This window comes from Pristis pectinata, chromosome 35 (assembly GCF_009764475.1).
Source record: "Pristis pectinata isolate sPriPec2 chromosome 35, sPriPec2.1.pri, whole genome shotgun sequence".
Lineage (NCBI taxonomy): Eukaryota > Metazoa > Chordata > Chondrichthyes > Rhinopristiformes > Pristidae > Pristis > Pristis pectinata.
In genome coordinates this window covers 5,520,004-5,541,359 of record NC_067439.1, presented here as the reverse complement: position 1 = coordinate 5,541,359, position 21,356 = coordinate 5,520,004, and the positions used below count along the sequence as shown (strand labels likewise).

The 21,356-nt window shown below is 43.0% G+C and overlaps 1 protein-coding gene across 13 annotated transcripts in view; it reads left to right on the top strand.

Moving 5' to 3' along the window:
* Positions 1 to 21,356, top strand: part of klc3 (kinesin light chain 3) — a 58,956-nt gene that overhangs the window by 9,076 nt on the left and 28,524 nt on the right. For 7 of the 13 annotated variants that reach the window (XM_052044134.1, XM_052044124.1, XM_052044125.1 and 4 more), the window contains exons 3-8: positions 6,169 to 6,418; positions 11,987 to 12,214; positions 13,369 to 13,441; positions 15,144 to 15,369; positions 18,018 to 18,105; positions 19,550 to 19,651. In XM_052044134.1, coding sequence (XP_051900094.1) covers positions 6,182 to 6,418; positions 11,987 to 12,214; positions 13,369 to 13,441; positions 15,144 to 15,369; positions 18,018 to 18,105; positions 19,550 to 19,651 — 954 coding nt within the window. In that variant the 5' untranslated portion in view covers positions 6,169 to 6,181. Of the gene's footprint in view, positions 1 to 3,651; positions 3,759 to 4,044; positions 4,212 to 4,383; positions 4,406 to 6,168; positions 6,419 to 11,986; positions 12,215 to 13,368; positions 13,442 to 15,143; positions 15,370 to 18,017; positions 18,106 to 19,549; positions 19,652 to 21,356 lie in introns of those variants that run through there. The other 6 variants (XM_052044129.1, XM_052044127.1, XM_052044130.1 and 3 more) reach the window with 3 other exon arrangements.

The following is a 21,356-nucleotide window of genomic DNA, read 5'->3' as shown; positions in this document are numbered from 1 at the left end:
TAAAGCCAGTGCATTCTCCGAAATGTTTGGAGCCATATTAATGAGTCTACATGTCACATGCCCTAATATAATGAAAAGTTTGCTCTGTGCACAGTCTGTGTTAGGCAAGTTATCTCTTTCTGTTTGGGACCAATGTCTGGATGATTTTCATAATTCTTCAAAAACTTTGTTTTAAGCTGCTTTGGGAAAGGATAATTGAGGTAGTCTTTGTACGCTGAGAAAAAGGCAGCATTGTTTATGGATCGCCCCTAACAATGGTTCAGTGATATGCAAGGTTTATTTGAGTAGTTGCCTTTAGGGCTGTCGGATTGGCTGTATGGGTGCGGCTCTGATCACACATCTGTTGTCAGACAGAATCTAGAGATGTAGTTACAGCCCGTTCATTTCACCCGAGTTGGCTCACAGGTAAGCAGTGTGACAAAGCTACACCAGTGATCAATGAAGCGACAAGCTGCTTGAATCATGATCTCAAAGGATTAATAATAAAAATAACTGGGAAATCCATTTTACATGGCAAGACTCAGGCTGAGTTGGATCCACTCCCACAGTCACCAAGGAAATGAGATTCCTACATAGTCGGGAGCTTTTGTATGTAAAAGGAGAGTGGAATCAGACCTTGCTGACTGCAGTGACCCACAACTTGCTCCAAAATTCCCAGAGACCCGGTAATTTTCATAAAATTGCAGGAGACTCTGGATCAGATCTGGAGAGTTAAGCTCGGGGTGGTAGCCTGGCAGACATTAGCTACTGGTGCTCCTGTGGGTCCATGGGCCAGGTGCCAGTGACTGAAATGAAACTTAATGCATACCTGGAGACATGAGGTTGCAGATGCTGGAATCTGAAGCAACAAACGATCTGCTGGAGGAACTCAGTGGGTCGAGTAGCATCTGCAGGAGGAAAGAAATGGTTGATGCTTCGGGGTCAAAACCCTGCAGGTTTCGAGCCAAAACATCGACAGTTCCTTTCCTCTCTCAGATGCTGCTCAGCCCGCTGAGTTCCTCCAGCAGATTGTTGCTTATCAGCATAGCTGCTGATTTGGTATCTGACAGAGAAAAGTTGGGTTAATTCTTCTGCCAGAACTCAGGAGGGTGAATGTGCAGAATTTCCCAGTGTTTTGATCATCAGTTTGGCCTGAAACGTTAATATTTTAATTCCCCTCTCCTCTCCAATGGCTGAAAGCCCAGCTGCGCCCCAGCTTTGCAGAGCTCATTGTTTCTGCAGCTGCCAAGATCTGATCATCTCTGTTGTCCCAAAGTCACACGTGATGCAGCACTGGATAAGCAGGAAGGAAAAAAGCAAAACAGTGACACGCAATTTTAGTTTTTATTTGTTAAAACATCATTTACACAATTTTTTTAAAGATATTACAATTCCTGAGTAAGACAGCGGCAAATATTAATTGCTGGCAAATCCTGTACATTTTTGTGAATGATATCCCTGATTACATTTGACATGCTGCCACCTCCATTCCAAGCTCAATCCTCTGGTTCAAGAATTCTGCCTACGGAGTAAATTTTAAATGCACAGTAGTTGCAAAGTGCATGGAACAGCTTTCAATTCTCTGAAGAATTTGACAGCAGGATAGGAAGAATGAAAGAGTTTGTTGTTCATGTGGCCTTGCAAAGTTGTTACCACGAGATGGAATTTCAGACGAGAATTGCAGCCAAGTTCAAACAGATTTTCACAATATCTACTATATTGATCAGTGACGGTGCCCAGCCATTGGAAAGTGATTCATTCAGTAAGGTCTAATCCACCTTGCCTCCACCCAAGCTCTGAATGAGGGTTAAAACATCCACAAGCCCTTTTTACCCATTATGTTTGCTGAGCCTTCCAGATCTCCTCTCATTTCCCTCTCTCATCTTCATTGCCCTACTCTTTTTAAGGCTTCAGATTTGGCTTTAAAGGCACATTGGTCACAGTTTTATAGTCATAGAGCTATACAGCCTTCAGCCCACTGTTCAGTTCCTATGCTATGCAGGGTGAAATGAGTTGCTGAGGAATTATTTTTCTGCTTCGGGTACTTCGTGCTGGTATTAAACTCTCAGATGTAACAGTTAATTGTTTAGTTAAAGCTCCGTCCAAAACCCCTTGAGATTGCCTTTTCTTGTACGAGTGGGGATTTTATTTTTAATTTTTCAGTTCAATGACTGCCCAATTAGGACTGTTTTTGAAACTGTACCAGGCAAAGCTGAATTTGAACTAGGTCACAGAGATAAAATCCAATGCATTACCACTAAGCCATGAAATTCTCAACCAGATCTCATTATTAAATCATAACTTTTTGTGCGTGATACCTTGAATCAACTGTATATTTCCCTCACGTGAAGGCTGCCAACGGTTGCACCTTAAATGGGACACCCATTACTTAAATGGAAAAATGGTTGCCCAGTATGAAATCTGGGCTGACCATGTAGTGTAGCGGTTAGCATAACGCTTTACAACGGCAGCAACCCGTCTTCAAATCCGGCCACTGTCTGTAAGGAGTTTGTACGTTCTTCCCATGTCTGCGTGGGTTTCCTCCGGGTGCTCCGGTTTCCTGCCACATTCCAAAGATGTACAGGTTAGGAAGTTGTGGGCATGCTATGTTGGCGCCAGAAGTGTGGCAACACTTGCAGAATGCCCCCAGAACACTCTCCGCAAGAAGATGCTGTGTGTTCCACTGTGTGTTTCGATGTACACGTGACTAATAAAGATATCTCTTATAACTTGCGGCAACTGAGTTCTGGAATAGTCCCAAGTTCAATGACTACAGATTCACCTATTTGATTCGGGCCCAGGATTTTGCAGGCGTAGGCAAATGCTGTTGACCCCCCAAAGTAAATAAACTTCCCCAAAGTCATCCTCCCAGGGGAACCTCTGGGAGGAATCCTTCCTGGTGAGGCAGAGTGAGTCACTCACACTAAAGCTTTGATAGCTGGCCAAGATGTTCCCCTGATCTAATGCTGGAAACTATTGCCTTTTACATGCTACTGTCAAATAAAGTTAGGGTGAAGAGAGGGTGAAAATGTAGTAACAACAGCAATGAGAACCTGTTCCTTAATTTTAAAATATCATGATGACAATTCTGCTTCTAGTCGAGGTATCACACATGTGTATGCTATCTTGAGTCTGTGCCATATTTGGGTCACACCCCCCACCCATTGTTCCCATCTGCCCACCCTACCTCCCCTATTCGGTTCCATGCTTCACCTTCCTTTCCTATCAGATTCCATCATCTGCAACCCTTTGTCACCTCCACCTATCACCTCCCAGCCTCTCGCTATTTCCACTCTCTCCTCCTCCATCTGCCTATCACCTCTCGTCACCTGGAGCCACCTATCTCTTGCCAGCTCTTCTTCCACTTCCCCCTCACACTTTTATACTGGCTATCTCTCCTCTACTCTTCCAGTCCAGGTGAAGGGTCTCAACTCGAAACGTCCACTGTCCATTTCCCTCCATAGACACTGCCTGACCCACTGAGTTCCCCCAGCAGTTTGCTTGTTGCTGCGTATTTACTTCAGTTCAGGTGGCACACTTCACCACAATAGATCCAAATACAGTCTTTAAGAGGAAGAGTACTAATTATTGGTGGACAGTCTGAAATTCACCAGCATTACAACCAGCTTACAACTAACTTTAATAACCTTAGTTTGTCATTTAACTTTAAAGCCACAGGGCAGTTTGCCAGCTAAACATTCGCAATCGTGCTTCACTGTATCTGCTGGGGGAGATTAGCTGAACGCCACCACTCTTTCTGGCTGGACCTTGGCAGTGAAGTGAGTATTTTCATAAGTTTAACATTTAAAATTCCTGCTAACTCATGAAATTTTATGTTTAAACCAGGTCCTTTGCAATCCAAAATTATGCTTGCATCAGAGTTTTATTGTAGAAGAGTTTTGCTGGGTATTGAAGAGTAAGCAAGGGGTTCAGATCAGTGTCTATGACATATAGTAGCCTGGAGTATAAATGCAAGAACAACCTTGCAGTATCCTTCTGTAATCCACGTGACTATGTGACGGTGTAATCCATCAGTAATTACAGCACATTCGAAGGAGCTGCAAATGTACTAGGAGAAGCATTGTCTCTCAGTGAGAGAGAAAAAAAATGAAAGCTAATGAGGCAGGATGGAGAATTTACTCTGTTTCTACACATTCTGTGCTTTAATCTTGAACGTTTTACCTATCACCTGTACCAGACGAACTTTTTCAGTCAACGGCTGCAGCAACATTGTAAGTGAATGCAAAAACGTGTTTGTAGTGATACTACATGGATCAGTCAAAATAATCCTGCTCCCTTCCCCCATATCTTATTCTTTCTTTCCTGCTTCAAAGCCCTCCCCTCTTCAGTCTCCCCTAGGAATTCCTTCTGTTCAGCTTCGAGCGTGACAGATGGTTTCCCAGTGTTCTACTTGGAAAATTCTAAGGTAAAATAAGGCACTGAAAAGCAAATACTTTTCATTTTATTTTCCCTAAGTGTATCTCTAGTGAAATGGTGAAATTTTTAATTTGAATTTTTTTATATGTTTCATTTTGTACTTGGTTTGCAGGTAATGTTGATTTGAGAAACTGGAGGTGGACCTCTCGTTAAATCACAGTGATCCTTATGGAACACAATTGTGGGGAAGCTAAGGGTGAACAGTAAATCAGATATGTCCTGTCATTCATATATTAATTTTGAAATGTTTGCATGACAGACAGGGCTGGCGATTATTGTTCTTTCCCATTTGCCTCGAAGGTGGTTCCTTAATTCTCTGCAGTCCATTGATAGGGAACCTGCAAGTTCTCATGCACTTGCTGCCTTTATCCTACAAGGTGAGAAAAGTGATGGATATGGAAGGTCCCATCAAAGAGTTGCTGCAGTGCATTTTGTAAACGGTATACACGGTATATGGTGTTTGGGTAGTGGATGGCAGGCCAATCAAGCAACCTGCTTTGTTCTGGGTGGCATTAAGTCTTGTGGCTCATGTAGACAATAGAAACTATTCTATCATCTTCTTGCCTCGTGCCATGTCGATGGCAGTAAGGACACAGTATATACTGTATAAACTAAACCAAAATTATGTGGTACGTCATCAGTGAAACAAGCCTAACAATTTGGTAGATACTAGAGGTAGTATTTAAGGAAGGGCACAGAGTTACTCTCTATCCTGGACAACACTGCTTCCCTTCGATATCCTGAAAAACAGATTAGATTTTGATTCTTATGCTACTTGCCCACAACGGCACTGCAGGTTAACTCATTGTACCGGAAACATTCTTAAGAATTTTCTGGGTCACATGACAAAGTGACATTTCCAAAAAATTGGGGACGAGTTCAAGTTCCTGCATGACCCTCTCTGTGCCATTCTTGAAGGCGTTCCTGGAATAATGTACAACAGGCATTGCATCGTTCTAAGATCTTGCCCATGTTTAAACAACAATTTTTTGGAAAGTATTTGGCTTTGGGAGGTTTCTTTATTTTTGCCCCTTCCCAGATTACTGTGGTAGAGTTCAAGTTTATTGTTCTCAAAGGCATGCATTCAAGGGGTATAAATGCCATGAAAATCAGCTTTTTGCAGCAGCAGCACAGTACGTGACAAGACGAGGACAAGCATAATGTAAACTTAAATTATATAAATTATACATAGCGTACACATGTACTAAATGGACAACAAAATAAACATAACGGCACTAGTGCAAGATTGAGAGAAAGAAAAGAACATAGTCTGAGGTGGTGTTAAGCTTTTTCAAGTTGGTTCAAGAACCTGACGGCAGTGAGGAAGAAGCTATTGTTGAACCATGAGGAGTGGGTCTTCAGGTTCCTGTACCTCCTGCCTGATGGCAGCAGTGAGAAGAGGGCATTGCCTGGATGATGGGGGTTCCCTAATGATGGATACTGCCTTCCTGAGACATCACCTCTTGTAGATGTCCTTGATGGTGGGGAGAGCTGTACCTGTGATGGAATGGGCTGAGTCCACCACAAAGGCCATTCTTAGTTTCGACCCCTGCCTCAGGTCAATAAATTGAGCACGTACTGGAGATAAAAGTTCTGGGATCTTCAGGTCTGTTTCACCAAGTAATCCAGCGGACAGCATTTCTATTCACAAGGTTTTTGGGATATGTGTTTTGTTTTCCATTGCTGGGAATTCTGCACCTATGTAAAGGAATACTTAATCTCACTAATGGTCTGTTTGCCTCCTGCACACAGGAGCTAGAGCGACATGTCCACAATGGTGCAGATGAATGAGAAGCTCAGTGCAGAAGAGATCATAACTAGCACCAAGCAAGTCATCCAGGGGTTGGAGGCACTGAAAAATGAAAACAACACCATACTGCAGAACCTGCAGGAGACTCTGAATGGATTGAAGGAAGATGAAGAAGTTCACCTGGTACAAGAGAAGACCTGCCTGATCCAGAGGTCGCTGGAGATGATTGAGCTAGGACTGAGCGAAGCGCAGGTAGAATTAAGCATGATCATTTTACAAGGGGACAGATTTTCAAATGTGTTCCTGCAAAGTGCTTCTTGCTTCAGGGAGTGTTTCTGAACCATCACTGTTCCTCGTGTCTCTTCAGAACAAATTCCTCTGATGTAACACAAGATAATAAATAGCAGCAGAATTAGGTCATGGACCCCTTTCAGCATGCTCCACCATTCAGTAAATTCATGACTGCTCTGACCTTGGCCTCAACTCCAGTTTCCTGCCTGTTTCCTTTACCTTTGATCCACCTTGGTATTGGTATTGATTTATTATTGTCATATGCACCAAGATACAGTGAAAATCTTTCTTTGTGTGCCATCCAGACAGGTCAAGCCATACATAAATACATCGAGCTTGTAAAAAGAAAACAGAATGCAGAATATGATGTTGTAGTTACGGAGATAGTGCTGTGCAGGTAGACAAATAAAGTACAAGGGTCATGATGAGGTAGATTGAGAGATCAAGAGCTCATATTTTAGTGTATGAGAGGTATCTGTCAATCTGTGATCTATCAATCTCAACTTTGAATGTATATGGTGTTTGGCTTCCTCAGCTCTCTGAGGTAGGGAACTCCAGTGATTCACAACCCTCTGAAAGGAATTCCTTCTCAACATCTTAAGTGAATGACTCCCTTAGTCTGAAACCATGCCCGCCAGTTCTGGATTATCCACAATAGGAACCACCTCAAAGTCAAAGTCGAGTTTATTGTCATATACACCAGTTCATGTATGCACTGGTGCAATGAAAAACTTACTTGCAGCACTATCACAGGTACATAGCATCATTACAAGAAAAACAGAAATTATATAAGAAAGGAAACAATTAGAACAAAAAAAAAGTCCATTGTAGTGCAAAGTGGTCATAGTGTTGCTATACCGAGGTAGTGATTAAGGTTGTGCAGGTTGGTTAAGAACCAAATGGTTGAAGGGAAGTAGCTGTTCCTGAACTTGGTGGTGTGGGGCTTCAGGCTTCTGTACCTCCTGCCTGATGGTAGTTGCGAGAAGATGGCTTGGCCTGGAACGTGGAGATCTTTGATGATGGATGTTGCCTTCCTGAGGCAGCGCCTCATGTAGATACTTCCGATGGTGGGCTCTCAGCATCTGCCAACATTTTACGTTTCAATAAAAATCACCTCACATTCTTCTAAAATCCAGTGAGTTAAGGCCCAATCTGCTCTACGATTCCTCATCTGATAAGCCTGTTCATCCCAGGGATCAAACCAGTGAATCTTATCTGAACTGCCTGTGAACAAGGATGCATACCCTTAATCTCCTTTGTGCTTATAAATTTATGCGCCCTCATTCTTTTTGTTATTTGTGATCCTGAAGTCTGTAGCACTTCCAGACTAGGATGTTTAAATTTTGCCATCAAACTCCTTGTACGAGTGAATATCCTTCTCTGGTACAAGTAATGTGGAATGGAGTTTCACAACAGTCATTGGCCCTATGTTCAACATCTACTGAACAAAACAATGGCTGGGTTGTGTTTGATCTGACCCAACCCCTGTGTTCACTCTCCCATGCTTTCCCTGCAACCAATACTGTTCAAGTCCCCAGGACTCACTGCCATGGCTGCCTTGCAAATTGGTATGGTCAGTGAGTTGTGACTAGGCTTCAGGCAAATCCTGAGACCCCCGTCCCCAGCGTGTTCTGATGGCCTTTTGACAGCCTATTGCTGTCAAAGCCCTTTGAGTTGATGATTGAAAAGAGAAAATAGAACAGTACGGCACAGCAACAGGCTCTTTGGCCCACAATGTCTGTGCCGAACTCGATGCCAAATTAAACTAATTCCTTCTACCTGCACGATCCATATTCCTCCATTACCTGCATATTCATATGCCCATCCAAAAGCCTCTTACACGCCACTATCGAAATGCTTCCACCACCACCCCCAGCAGTGCATTCCAAGCACCTACCACACTCTCTGTGTAAAAATAAACTTGCCCGCACATCCCTTTTAAACTCTCCCCCTCTCACCTTAAAGCTATGCCCTCTACTATTTGAGATTTCTACCCTGGGGAAAAAGGTTCTGACTGTCTATCTTATCAATGCCTCTCATAATTTTATAAACTTCTATCAGGTCTCCCCTCAGCCTCTGACACTCCAGAGAAAACAAGTTTGTGCAACCTCTCCTTATAGCTAATACCTTCTAATCCAGGCAGCATCCTGGTAAACCTCTTCTGCACCCTCTCTAAAGCCTCCAATCCTGCCTGTAATGGGGCAGCCAGAACTGCATGCAATACTCAAAGTACAGCCTAATTTTTACGTAAGAGCTGTTCAAAGTATCTAAGTAATTGAAAAAAAGACTCTCAGACCAACTTTAAGTAGTAGAAATTAATTAAAACATTAAGATCAAGTAAAACAAGGGGCAGCACAGTGGCACAGCTAGTGCTACCTCACAGCGCTGGAGATCCAGGTTCAATCCTGACCTCCAGTGCTGTCTGTGTGGAGTTTGCACCTTCTTATGACCACGTGCATTTCCCCCGGTTACTCCATTTTCCTTGCACATTCGCAAAGGTGTGACAGTTGCTCAGTTAATTGGCCACTCAAAATTGCCCAAGTATAGAGGATGAAATCTGGGCAGCTGATAGGAATGTGGGGAGAAAGGTGACAGGGAAAATTTGTGGAGAAGTTGGATTGCCCCTTGAGCCGGCATTGGCTTGATGGGCTGAATGGTCTCCTATGTCATATGGAGATATTAAATATGGCAAAAAAGAAACAAGCCACCAATCTGCACTTACCTTTTCATTCAAGGTCTTCAACCACATACAACTAATGGGGTTGCAGTACCTACAGGAGCCATCCCTGGGGAGCTGGATGAGAAGTGCCACGTTCAGCCGTAGACCAGGAGTTCAGGTGCACCAGAATCCGACCTCCAGCGCAGCTGACCTGCGCTCTACTGCTAACCGGTGGCTCTCTATACAACTGCTGGTTAGCAAGCAACACAATCCAGCTCAATATCCTTCATGAGAAACACTGTTCTATCTGGGAAGTGTTCTTTCTCCCCTGACCCCAACAAACAGCTCCCGGGCATAGGGACAGGCAGACAAATTTCGTGAATTCCACTCTGGGCATTATACTTTTAAATCAGTAAATGCAGACAGCATCGTGCATGCCCCCACCCTGGGAGAAATAGAAAAAGACCTGTGGACTATTTCAGGGAAGATTCAGAGAACCAAATCCCTGCCTTACTTTGCAATTGGACTCCTGGAGACAATTGCCTGAATGCTACAGTCATATGTTAGCATTTACCTGTGGAACTGTCAGCATTTCACTTCGTAACTGTTAGCATCTTTAGGATTTCCGTGAGAAAGCACAAGTCCCAGTTTTGTAGTCAGCTGGTTAAGAACATAAGAAGATAAGAATTAGAAGCTGGTATCGACCATCTGGCCTTTTGAGCCTGGTCTGTTTATTCATCAAGATCTTCTACCTTGGTGATTTTCCTCCCATATCCCTTGATTCCTCTAACATCCAGAAGTTTTTCAATCTCTGCTTTGAAGACAATGACAGAGCCTCCACAGCTCTCTGAAATAGAGACTTCGAAAGTTTCACCACCCTCTGAATGGAAAAAAAATTCTCCTCATCTCAGACCTAAGTATCTATCCTTTATTCTGAGACTATGACCCATAGTTCCAGACTCCTCAGCTAAGGGAAACATCCTCCCTGCCTCCAGCCTGTCAAGAACTTTGTAGGTTTAAATTAGATTGCCTCTCATTCTATTAAACTCTAGGAAACCCTGGCTTTGTCTACTAATCTCTCCTCTTACATCAAACGCACCACACTGCTATGTTCACGAATGCGCTGATGCTGGGCGTGTGGGCTCCAGCAAGGGAGTATGAAGTTAATTGCTACTTATATCTTGCAATTTGTTCACTTTAGATAAGTTTGCAGCATAGAGTTTGCAGGAAGGCAGAAGTAAAGAAAGTGACACCTTATCCCTGTGGGTAAAGGGTTTTTAAAATATTGTGATTTCAAGGCATCTATCAAGTATGTGCCTCCTCATTGCTGTACTAGTTAATGGGTCTGTAGACTTTCACTGAATTATGGTGACAGAACTGCTCCCTACAGCAAAATAAAACCACAGCAGGTCAATTTACGTCATAGATTCAAGAGTTTTACAGATCCTGACTCATGAAGTAACAAGCCCCAGACCTGTACCTGAGGAAATTTTGATCATTTCATAAAAGGTTTAGATAAAAGAGATGTCAATGGACTAGATCATGTTCAATCTAGCCCACTGCCTGTATTTGTATCGAGGCTACACTTACCTCTGGGTTTGGTCAGCCTGGAGACTTGTTTGCCAAGGTTTCTCTGCACAGTGGAACAAGCCATGAGTGGAGGAGTATCTCAAGACACTTAAAAGCTTAAATAGATTTAAATAATTTTAAAAATATATCTTTTATATACACACACACACACACACACACACACACACACACACACACACACACACACACACACACACACACACACACACACACACACACACACACACACAGAGAGATACAGTGTCTGGGAATTTCCCAGATTGTATCTCAGTTTAACACCTCTAGGTCCATTGCCCAAGGAATGTGAATGCTTATCTCTTTATTTTGTTGCTTGCAGCGATGTTTCATTTAGTGCATCTTGTTGTTACCACAATTCCAATGGAGTCATATAGTCATACAGCATAGAAACGGGCCCTTCATCCCACCAAGTCCGTACCAACTATCGACCACCATTTACACTCATCCTACATTAATCCCAATTTTTTTATTCTCCCCACAATCTCCTCAATATTCTACCACTCATCGACACACCAGGGGTGATTTACACTGCCCAATTAACCTAATTACCTGCTCATCTTTGCAATATGGGAGGAAACCAGAGCACCAGAGGAAACCCACGCGGTCACAGAGAAGACATGTTAACTGCACACAGACAGCACCCGAGGTTCGGATTTGATCCACATCTCTGGCACTGTGAGGCTGCGGCTCTTCCAGCTGCACCACTCTGCCAAATTATACTTCTACTAATTGATGTCTTAATAACAAACTAGGAATTAGTTAGAAACATAAAGATAAAGCTAAATAAAGAAGAATAAACAAAGCACTTACCTATACTTTTTTAATCAAGGCCAGATACCTCATTTTAAATGAATAGTGTTGTGCTGTTTAAGGCATCACTCATGCAGACCTGAGGGGCCAGATGCAAAGTGCATCCAGGCCTTCAGTTCAGCACAACAGAAAGGAAGGTCAGATGTACCCATGCACAGGCAAAGAAGTCAGGGTTGAGCTAAGCTACAAGAAAGACGATGCCAGCAACTCGCTGCAGATCTCCTGCCAGAATAGAGTGCGCTTTAGTACAACAAAGTCAATTCCTGGAGGGATTGGAGGCCTTCATGTGGTATTTTTGTAGGGTCCAAACACAAAATGATGCAGATGTTGGTTATCTGAAATAAAAACAGTAACTCTAACATTTCTCCCTCCACAGATGCTGCCCAACCTGCTGAGTATTTCCAGCATTTTCTGCTTTCACTTCATACTTCTGTGGGGAATGTGTTTTTCAGGTGGTGACTGCTCTGTCCAACCACCTCAGTACGGTGGAGGCAGAGAAGCAGAAGCTGAGAGCGCAGGTGCGACGGCTGTGCCAGGAGAACCAGTGGTTGCGGGATGAGTTAGCCGGCACCCAGCAGAAGCTGCAGAAGAGCGAGCAGACAGTGGCACAGCTGGAAGAGGAAAAGAAGCACCTGGAGTTCATGAACCAAATCAAGAAGTATGATGACGAGGAAGCAGCGGTATGTCAGACTAAAGGGGGAAAATATGCAGAGCTTGGGGGACATGTTAAATAGTTCACTCAAAGGGCCAGTTTAGGGACAATGGGCTGACTGTCCTCCATTCACAATTGGGCAATTTTTCTTCCAGCTGCATATAGTTCCCAAGACAGGTTGGAAATGACTGGCTAATTTCCTTGTCAACCAGCCCAGGGCACACTGCTGGAAGTGGCTGAGATTAATTTTAAAGCTATAATTTGTATTTAACTGTCTTCCACTCACTGCATTTGCCTTGTTTTTATTGGGAAAAGTTGTTGTGGTTTCTGTCATAAGTTGTGTTTCCTCTGCTCTTTGTGTTGATGCAGTTTTCTGAGTAAGTTGGCTTTGTTTGCTAGGCAGTTTGCGGTTAAGGCCAGTCACAGAGGACCATGTGGATATAATATCAAAACCTTACCCAATCATGGCCAAATTGAATCAGATCCAAGTCTGAGGACATAACTTAATGCCCAAATCCATAGCCTGGTCCTGTCAAGCTTAAGTAGAGAGAGCTGCTGCGCTAGTTTGGGGATCCTGCAGTTTGGCAGCCTTCAGTGGACTTTGCTTTGTGCATTACTTGTCTTCCTAGCATAATTCCACCTCCAGCCTCTTTTCCTTCGTTCCTCTGGGCACAGAATCCCCAGGCTGGGATGGGGCATATGCACAACAAACCAGCAATGAAGTCAAACAGTACCAACTGTTAAATTTATTCCTGAAAAGATCAACCAAAACCAGTCTAACCTGAGCCTGATGCTTCAATGGTTCCATTTACCCCTGGGTTGAGTAGCCAAGCTCGAAAGTCATAGAGTCTATTCCTCCTCCAACTCAGTTGTGAGCACGCTGTTGTCAATGAGGCTCTCCCAGTTTTCTTGCCTCCATGCTAGAAGGTTCAGGTTTCCTGCTTCTACAGAAGCAACCAACCTCTGATATCTTGTCCCAATTGTAATTAATGTATTAACCTGGCAGCTGATCCTGTCCCCCAACAACAGCCATGCAACCCCCTATCCATTGGCTGTTGTTTTCACTTTCAAGGCCACTGAAATTTCCAAAGCACTTGACAGTCAATTAAGTAGTTTCTGAACTGTATGACATATCTGATCTCATGTGCTTTTTCTTTCTAACTTCCTTCAATATGTTTACAGGAAGACAAAGACAGTGTGTTGTCGAAGGCACCACTGGATGATCTTTTTCCGAATGAGGATGAACAGAGTCAGTGTGCGTATTTTGCAAATGTTAAGAGACTGAACGCTAACGTTTTATTGAATTCATTTACGGGATTTGGGCATCATTGGAAAGGTTGCCATTTATTGCTCATCCCTAATTGATGAGAGAAGTAATTGGTTGATTATTATCACATGTACTGCGATACGGTGAAAAATTTGCGTGCCGTCCATACAGGTTATTTCACAACATAAGTGCACCGAGGTGGTACAAAGGGACAAGCAATAACAGAATGCAGAATATAGTGCTACAGAGAAAGTGCAGTGCAGGCAGACAGGGTTACGACGAGATAGATTGTGAGATCAAGAATTCATCTTTATTGTGCAAGAGGTCCGTTCTAGAATCTTATAACAGCAGGATGGAAGCTGTCCTTGAGCCTGGTGGTGCGTGTTTTCAAGCTTTTGTATCTTCTGCCTGATGGAAGCGGGGAGAAGGGGGAATGACCGGGGTGGGAGGGGTCTTTTATGTTTGACATTTTCCCAAGGCAGTGGGAAGAGTAAACAAGAGTCCATGCAGGGGAGGCTGGTTTTTGTGATGGACTGAGCTGTGTCCACAATTCTCTGCAGTTTCTTGCAGTCTTGTGCAGAGCAGTTGCCATTACTGGGTAGGATGATAGAATAGGAAGTTGGTGGTAAGCTGTGGCCTGTGTTGAAGGTGCTCACTCTGTGTGTGGTGCTTTTCAAGCCCCCTGAATTCCTTGCCAGGCTACGAGGATGAAAACTGTTGATATGGAGTCACGTACAGGCCACACCAGGTAAACACAACAGATTCCCTTCTGTAAGGATTTTGTTGAACCAGCTAAGGTTTTACAGTGGTCTGATTTCCAGCTGCCATGAATTCATGTCTCCTGATCATTATTCAGGCTTTTGAAGAACCAGTGCAGCAATGTGGTTAACTTTTTGCATATCTGATTTGAATTGATTTTATTTTATAATTTGGTTCCTCGTCCTCCCTCAAAGTTATGTGCAATTTCCTGGAGATGGAAGCTGGAACGGGAGAATTAGTTGCTGGTTTTATTATTGCCAGGATCTGAAACTGATCAAACAATCAATTCGGGTAGAATATCTGCAGCCGTGAAGCAGATGACGCATTCCATTAGGTGGGCTCGAAACATTTTCATGGAAGGGTCCCAAAAAAAAGCACCTGCTCCCTTATAATTAGGAGGTGATTCCTCATCATTTTATTGTCAATATCGAGAGATCTCAGAGAAAAAAAGGATAATTGAGTCAAAATTGAAAGTTATTGCTGCCGTTGTTCTCTGTTAAATATGTGGTTGGCTTTGCCTAGATGAAGGATTACAGAAGGCTCACTTGTTTAATATCACAGATTTGTTGCTTTCTATCCTCCCTGAACTCCCTTCTTCCAGCAAAACGAACAGTCTCGGGATGGGGGTGATCCTGGCATGGCTACATCCTCAGATAATCCAAAAAAGCTGGCAGTGCGATACCTTTCTTGTACAGCTGAGTGTCTTGCTGAGCCACAGAGCCAGTTTAGTGCTACTGAAATGGAGAATGCCCGCATTTGCATTGAGATCCCCTTAGTACATGCTGTCACAGCCAACATAAGTAGGACCCCCTTGGCAAAGGTAAAAGAGAGTGAAGGCAGTTGGGACGGGGAAGCAGTAGGTTTACTGAGCAGCAGAGAGGGCACTGGCCATGGAAGTGATTGATTTGTGATCATGTTCTGTGTCTTGCAGTGCACCAGTCGCACAGCAGTGCAGCAACAGCAGCCCAGCAGGGCGGATACGAGATCCCAGCAAGACTACGAACACTCCACAATCTGGTCATACAATATGCTTCACAGGGCCGCTATGAAGTGGCGGTCCCGCTTTGTAAGCAAGCTCTAGAGGACCTGGAGAAAACATCGGGGCACAACCACCCCGATGTGGCTACCATGCTAAATATTCTGGCCTTGGTATACAGGTATGATGCATTTTATTACTAAAGGACCATGGTATCGCTGTTTACAACAAACATGCTTAATATTGACACTATAGAAAATCTCAGAATTACATGGTGCTTGGACCAATGAAGTGTATTGCCTAATTTGTTTCCCCGTGTTAATTATGGTTGATCGCTTCAAAGTCGCTAAGAATATAGGTAAGAGTTTAATTCAGCTAAAGAGTATCCAAGGTTAATGAATTTGTTGGGTCTTTGTGCTTTTAGTAGCTTTCTACCTGTGTTATAGTCAATTAATTTTTAAAACATTCCCACCACAGAACTTTTCTATTAAGTTCTTTCTAATAGAACATCTTCATATTAGTAGTTAAGGTGTACTGTTTCATTAAGTGCTTTGGTAGAAAAATTCAGTGTCAGTGTTTGGAGGTGGTGGGGAAGGGGTTTGCACCCAAGAACAAGTTGTTGATGTTCTCTGGGAATGTGTCAGTGTTTATGGGTTGACCAAGCATCTTGGTGTTTTGACAGAACTCTCAGAGGCTTCACTGTTTGCCTGGTGTCTCCAGGGGCACATTAGCATTTGCCTGTGGTCCTGGAAGTACATCATTTGTAGAGAGCCTCTGGGAATACCTCTTTGAGAGAGTTGTTTACCATTTGTGTCATGAACTTCCTAAATTGGTAGTAAATTTACCTCATGATAGCATGCAGTGATATTAGTGTCCTACTTTCATAGTTTAACCTGTACCAGTCTGAATTCATCTTTCTGCCCAGAGCACACCTTCTGTGCACTATATTTACACATGTTCCCTTTCTAACTGTCTGGGTAAATGAATAAATGGTTATAGATAATGAAACTGGAGTTTGGTTACACATTCTCCAAACTGCTAAATCCCTTGCTCCTGTTCTGGAGAGCAGTTGTACTGTGAACATAGAACATAAAACATTACAGCACAGTACAGGCCCTTCGACCCACAATGTTGTGCCGACATTTTATCCTGCTCTAAGATCTATGTAACCCTTCCCTCCCACATAGCCCTCTATTTCTTTATCATTCATGTGTCTATCTAAGAGTCTCTTTAATGTCCCTAATGTACCTGCCCCCACAACCTCTGCCGACAGTGCGTTCCACACACCCACCACTCTCTGTGTAAAAGACTTGCCTCTGACATTCCCCTTATATCTTCCTCGAATCACCTTAAAATTATGACCCCTCATATTAGCCATTTTCGCCCTGGGAAAAAGTCTCTGACTGTCCACTTGATCTATGCCCCTTATCATCTTGTACACCTCTTTCAAGTGGACGGATAATAAACCTGATTCTGGTTCTGAAGAAGTGGATGAACAGTAATCATGGAGTCATTGCCAAATGGTACAACAAGCAATCTACTGGAGGAGCTCAGCAGGTCGAGCAGCATCTGTGTTTGGGGGGGTGGGGGGGTGGCATGGGGGTGGTGGTTTGTTGACGTTCTGGGTCGAAATCCTGCTTCAGATTCCAGAATCTACAGTCTCTTGTGTCTCCAGACACCATTGTAGGATCTTGCTCTGCACAAGTTGGCTGCCGTAATTCCTACATTACAATAATGACCACACTCCTGCAACAATCTGAAAGCAAGCAAGATCACCGTCAACTTTAATGTGTATTGCATCATTAACATAGCAAATGTCCCAAGGAGCTTCACAGGAGTATAACAAAACAAAATTTGGTATTAAACTGTATTAGTGCAAGTGATAATGGGCTTGGCCACTGAAGTAGACTTTGAAGAGTGTTTTAGAAAAAGAGGGATTTAGGGGAGAGTTCCAGAGCTTAGAGATCAGGCAGTCAGGAACACAACTAGCTGTCACTGGCAGAAAAGCACAATGTGCAAGAGGTCAGAACTGAAAGAGTATCGAGAGTTCAGACAGAGACTTGTAAGGCTGGCAGAGTTAAAGAGAAAGGGGAAAAAAGGATTTACATTGGTCGAGGTTTCCACTTCTGACCACTATCCAGTGAGCAGAGCTTCAGCGACACACGTCGGGTGAAAACAGAATGGGCCTTGGTTGTCGCATCATCCACACTGCCATCATTAGTACAGTCTAATACACTCGGGCGAAGCTTAGAAGAGCAACAGCTGCCCTGTCAAAGAGGAACTCTCTACAGAACAAGAGGGAGTAAAACATCACTGGGAGCAGGGTCCAGATCTCCTTGTCAGCTGGTATACAAATATGGCGGTCTTACAGAGCTCTGTAATACTCGGGGGATTATTAAGAAAGCCATATGTTATGCTTACAACAAACAACCCATTATATTTCAGTGGATCTTCAATGTTTGGTATTGTTAATGCCAATAATGTCAGAAGGAATAATCTCCCTTCCAAATCCCAACTGTTTTTTTTGCTAATTAGCACAGTGTTCTGCTGTGAATCTATAACTGGTCGTTTGCACATGTCCTTCTTGCCTCAGCCTCGCTTAGTGCCTTTGGAGCTATCAGTTGTTGCAGCATCTACTGTCTTCAACATGCCTCTTGGAAAAATTCCTCATGCAGGGTTTTGACCCAAAACGTCGACAGTTCCTTTTACCCCATGGATGCTGCTCGACCCACTGAGTTCCTCCAGCAGATTGTTTGTTGCTCCAGAATACAGTGTCTGTGGTTTCTTGTGTTTCCTGTTAAAATTTGTATTTTTTTTCCTATTTTACAGGGATCAGAACAAATACAAAGAAGCGGCCAGTCTTTTAAATGATGCCCTGACAATCAGAGAGAAAACCCTTGGCCAAGATCATCCAGCAGTTAGTTTCTTGTCTTGATGTATGATCATAGGCAGGCTGGGTGGTCTGATTAGTGGCTGCTTGGTGCTCGAAAGTACCAGGGACAGACAGGGCAGTTGTTAAACAATAGAAGAACTTGTATTTGCATAGCACTTGTGGTAAAATACCCCAAGGGACTTCCCATTTGTTAACTTGGCAACAAGCCACATGAAGGGAGCTTGGTGAAAGAGGGGGATATGAATCATAGAATCATAGAACAGTACAGCACAATACAGGCCCTTCGGCCCACAATGTTGTGCTGACCTTTAAACCTTGCCTAAGACTATCTAACCCCTTCCTCCCACATATCCCTCTATTTTAAATTTCTCCATATGCTTATCCAGCAATCTCTTGAATTTGACCAATGTACCTGCCTCCACCACCACCCCAAGGCAGCACATTCCATACCCCAACCACTCTCTGGGTAAAAAACCTTCCTCTGATATCTCCGTTGAACTTCCCACCCATTACTTTAAAGCCATGCCCTCTTGTATTGAGCATTGGTGCCCTGGCAAATAGGCGCTGGCTGTCTACTCTATCTATTCCTCTTAATATTTTGTATACCCCTATCATGTCTCCTCTCATCCTCCAAAGAGTAAAGCCCTAGCTCTCTTAGTCTCTTCTCATAATGCATACTCTCTAATCCAGGCAGCATCCTGGTAAATCTCCTCTGCACCCTTTCCAACACTTCCACATCCTTCCTATAATGAGGCGACTGGACACAGTACTCTAAGTGTGGTCTAACCAGAGTTTTGTGGAGCTGCATCATTACCTCGTGGCTCTTAAATTCGATCCCACGATTTGTGAATGCTAATATCCCATGAATAGATGGAAAAGATCTATTGCAACTATTCAAAGAAAGGCAGAGGAGTCCTCCAATGTGCCCACAGCAGTATTTGTCCCAAACCAATATCTGTTCTTTACCACAGCACTGTTGCTGCATGCACCTTGGCTACAGTATTTCCTGATTTACAGCAGAGACTAAATTCCAAAACTAATTCTTAGGCTTTAAAACACCGTTGTAGTTCCTAGTGTTATAAAAAGCCTTATAAAAACTTTAATTCAAAAACCATTTTGGTAAACCACAAAGCCAGGAAAGCTGACATATTCCCCAGGTCCCTGGTCTGTGTTAAGTTAAGTGATCTCCAGCAGACTCGATGCAGTAAGTGGGCCACTTTGGGTAGGAGTGGCAGTGGATGGGTCAGAGTTGCAGCTGCCAACATTAACTTGCCCTGATGAGCCCCAGATTGTTGGATGGATGTGGTCTTGTCTGTGACACCCTGTGCAGTCACCTGACTTGTTGAAAGGTGCCGTCAAGTCACATGTCTGAGCAGTATAGTGAAGAACTGTAGTGAAGTAAAGCAAATTGTCTGCGGGAGAGAAAAGGCATCCTATGCTAACCTGTCCTATTACTCCTGCTGCACAGGTGGCTGCCACTTTGAATAATCTAGCTGTGCTTTTCGGCAAAAGAGGAAAATATAAAGAGGCGGAACCACTATGCAAGAGAGCTCTGGAAATCCGGGAAAAGGTGAGAAAATGAGAATCCTATCTGGTTTTAGAAAAAAAACAGAATAGCTCATAGTCTAATCTTCCCCTCGTCCCCTTAAAAATAAGCCAATGTGCAATTCCAAAGGAGGTCTCCGATGGCAGTGGTCATCTCCTGATGTTGCTACGGATAAGTGCCGTAGATCTCTCTTTAAGGGCAGTTTATTTTGCAGGTAATACACAAATGTGTAGCGGTTGCTAAGTAAACCCAAAATTAGGATCTTTTAAAGTACATTTTTCAGGATATGGGCATTCCTGGTAAGACCAGTATCTATTGCCTACCCTTAGTTGCTCTTATGTAGGTGATGGTGAACAACTTAGTCTGTTTGGTGAAGGTGCTTCCACAGTGCTGTTAGGGAGGAAGTTCCAGAATTTAGACCCACTGATGATGAAGGAACACACTGATATATTTGCAAATCAGCATATTGTGTGCTTTGGATGTTATAAAAAGATTTTAGAAGGGACCTAGTGAAAATTTGCCAGATTAATAGCAGGGTAAATTGTGACGACAGTTGTGTTTATGTTTGAGAAGGAGGGCAGAATCGAATCAAGATACTTAAACTGATAAAAGGTATTTGTTAAGATTAAAAGCAGCCTTTTCATGAGGAAGAGGAATGCAGAGCGAGGGAACACTGAGATTGAGAGCTCAGTTGTTCAAGAGTGAAATCAGAGTGCACTGTTTCCACCCAGAGGTATGTGGAAATTTGGGACTCTGTCCACTAAAAACTGGGATAATTAAATTTTTAAAAGGCTGAGATTAATTTTTTTTTGTTGGATAAAGCTCTATAGGTTTGTAGAACAGAAGTGTTAGAATTGAATTCAGGTATGATACAGCTGTATAGCAGAGCACCTGTCGGGCTAAATTGCTTACATTTTCTGTCTTGCATTTTATTTCTGGCTCTAGGTCTGAGGCATTAAATGACCGATTTATGAAATAAAACACATAGTTACTCATAAAAATGTATCACAAAGAGTATTTTGAATTTAGGCAGTCTCAGCCCCTGCAGCCTTTTGCTGCCAGTGTGGGTAAAGTGTGCAGTAATAACACTTCAGTTACAGTTCTTAAGTTGCAATACATGAGCTCCTCTGTTAATTATATTTACCCCATGGCATGAAAAAGTAGTTAACATCACATCCTTCAAAACTAATTTTCATACAGCTAATTTAAGACCTGAAGGCTATAGTTTCAACATGAAGTTGCAAGTCACTGGAATAATCACAGAGAATTTTGATGGAAGGTCATTGACCTCAATTTCTGTCTCCTCAGATGCTGCCTGACCTGCTGAGTAGTTTCATTATTTTCTGTTTGTACTTAATTTAAAACCTATCTAACTGGGTAAAATTGAAAATGTCTGCTGGATTCATCAGTTATTTCTTTACTTGTCTCATTCCCACCCACTTGTGCCTTTTGTCATTTAACCTTTTGTCCCTTCCACCTTTTCACACACATTCCCTTTATTTGTTCTTGCCCCCACCCCCACCCACTTTCCTCTCCCACTGTACTTGCTTAATCCTGTTGCATCTGTTCTGAAAATAGTTAATTGGCCTGAAATGTTAATTTTGTCTGCATGGCCTTGGGCATTTCCAACATTTCTAGATTTGCAATATTTTGCCTTTTTTGGTTTTCTTAATCTATATTTGCTGGATGCATCATCTTTAATTGATGAGATGGTTAAATAAAAACCACA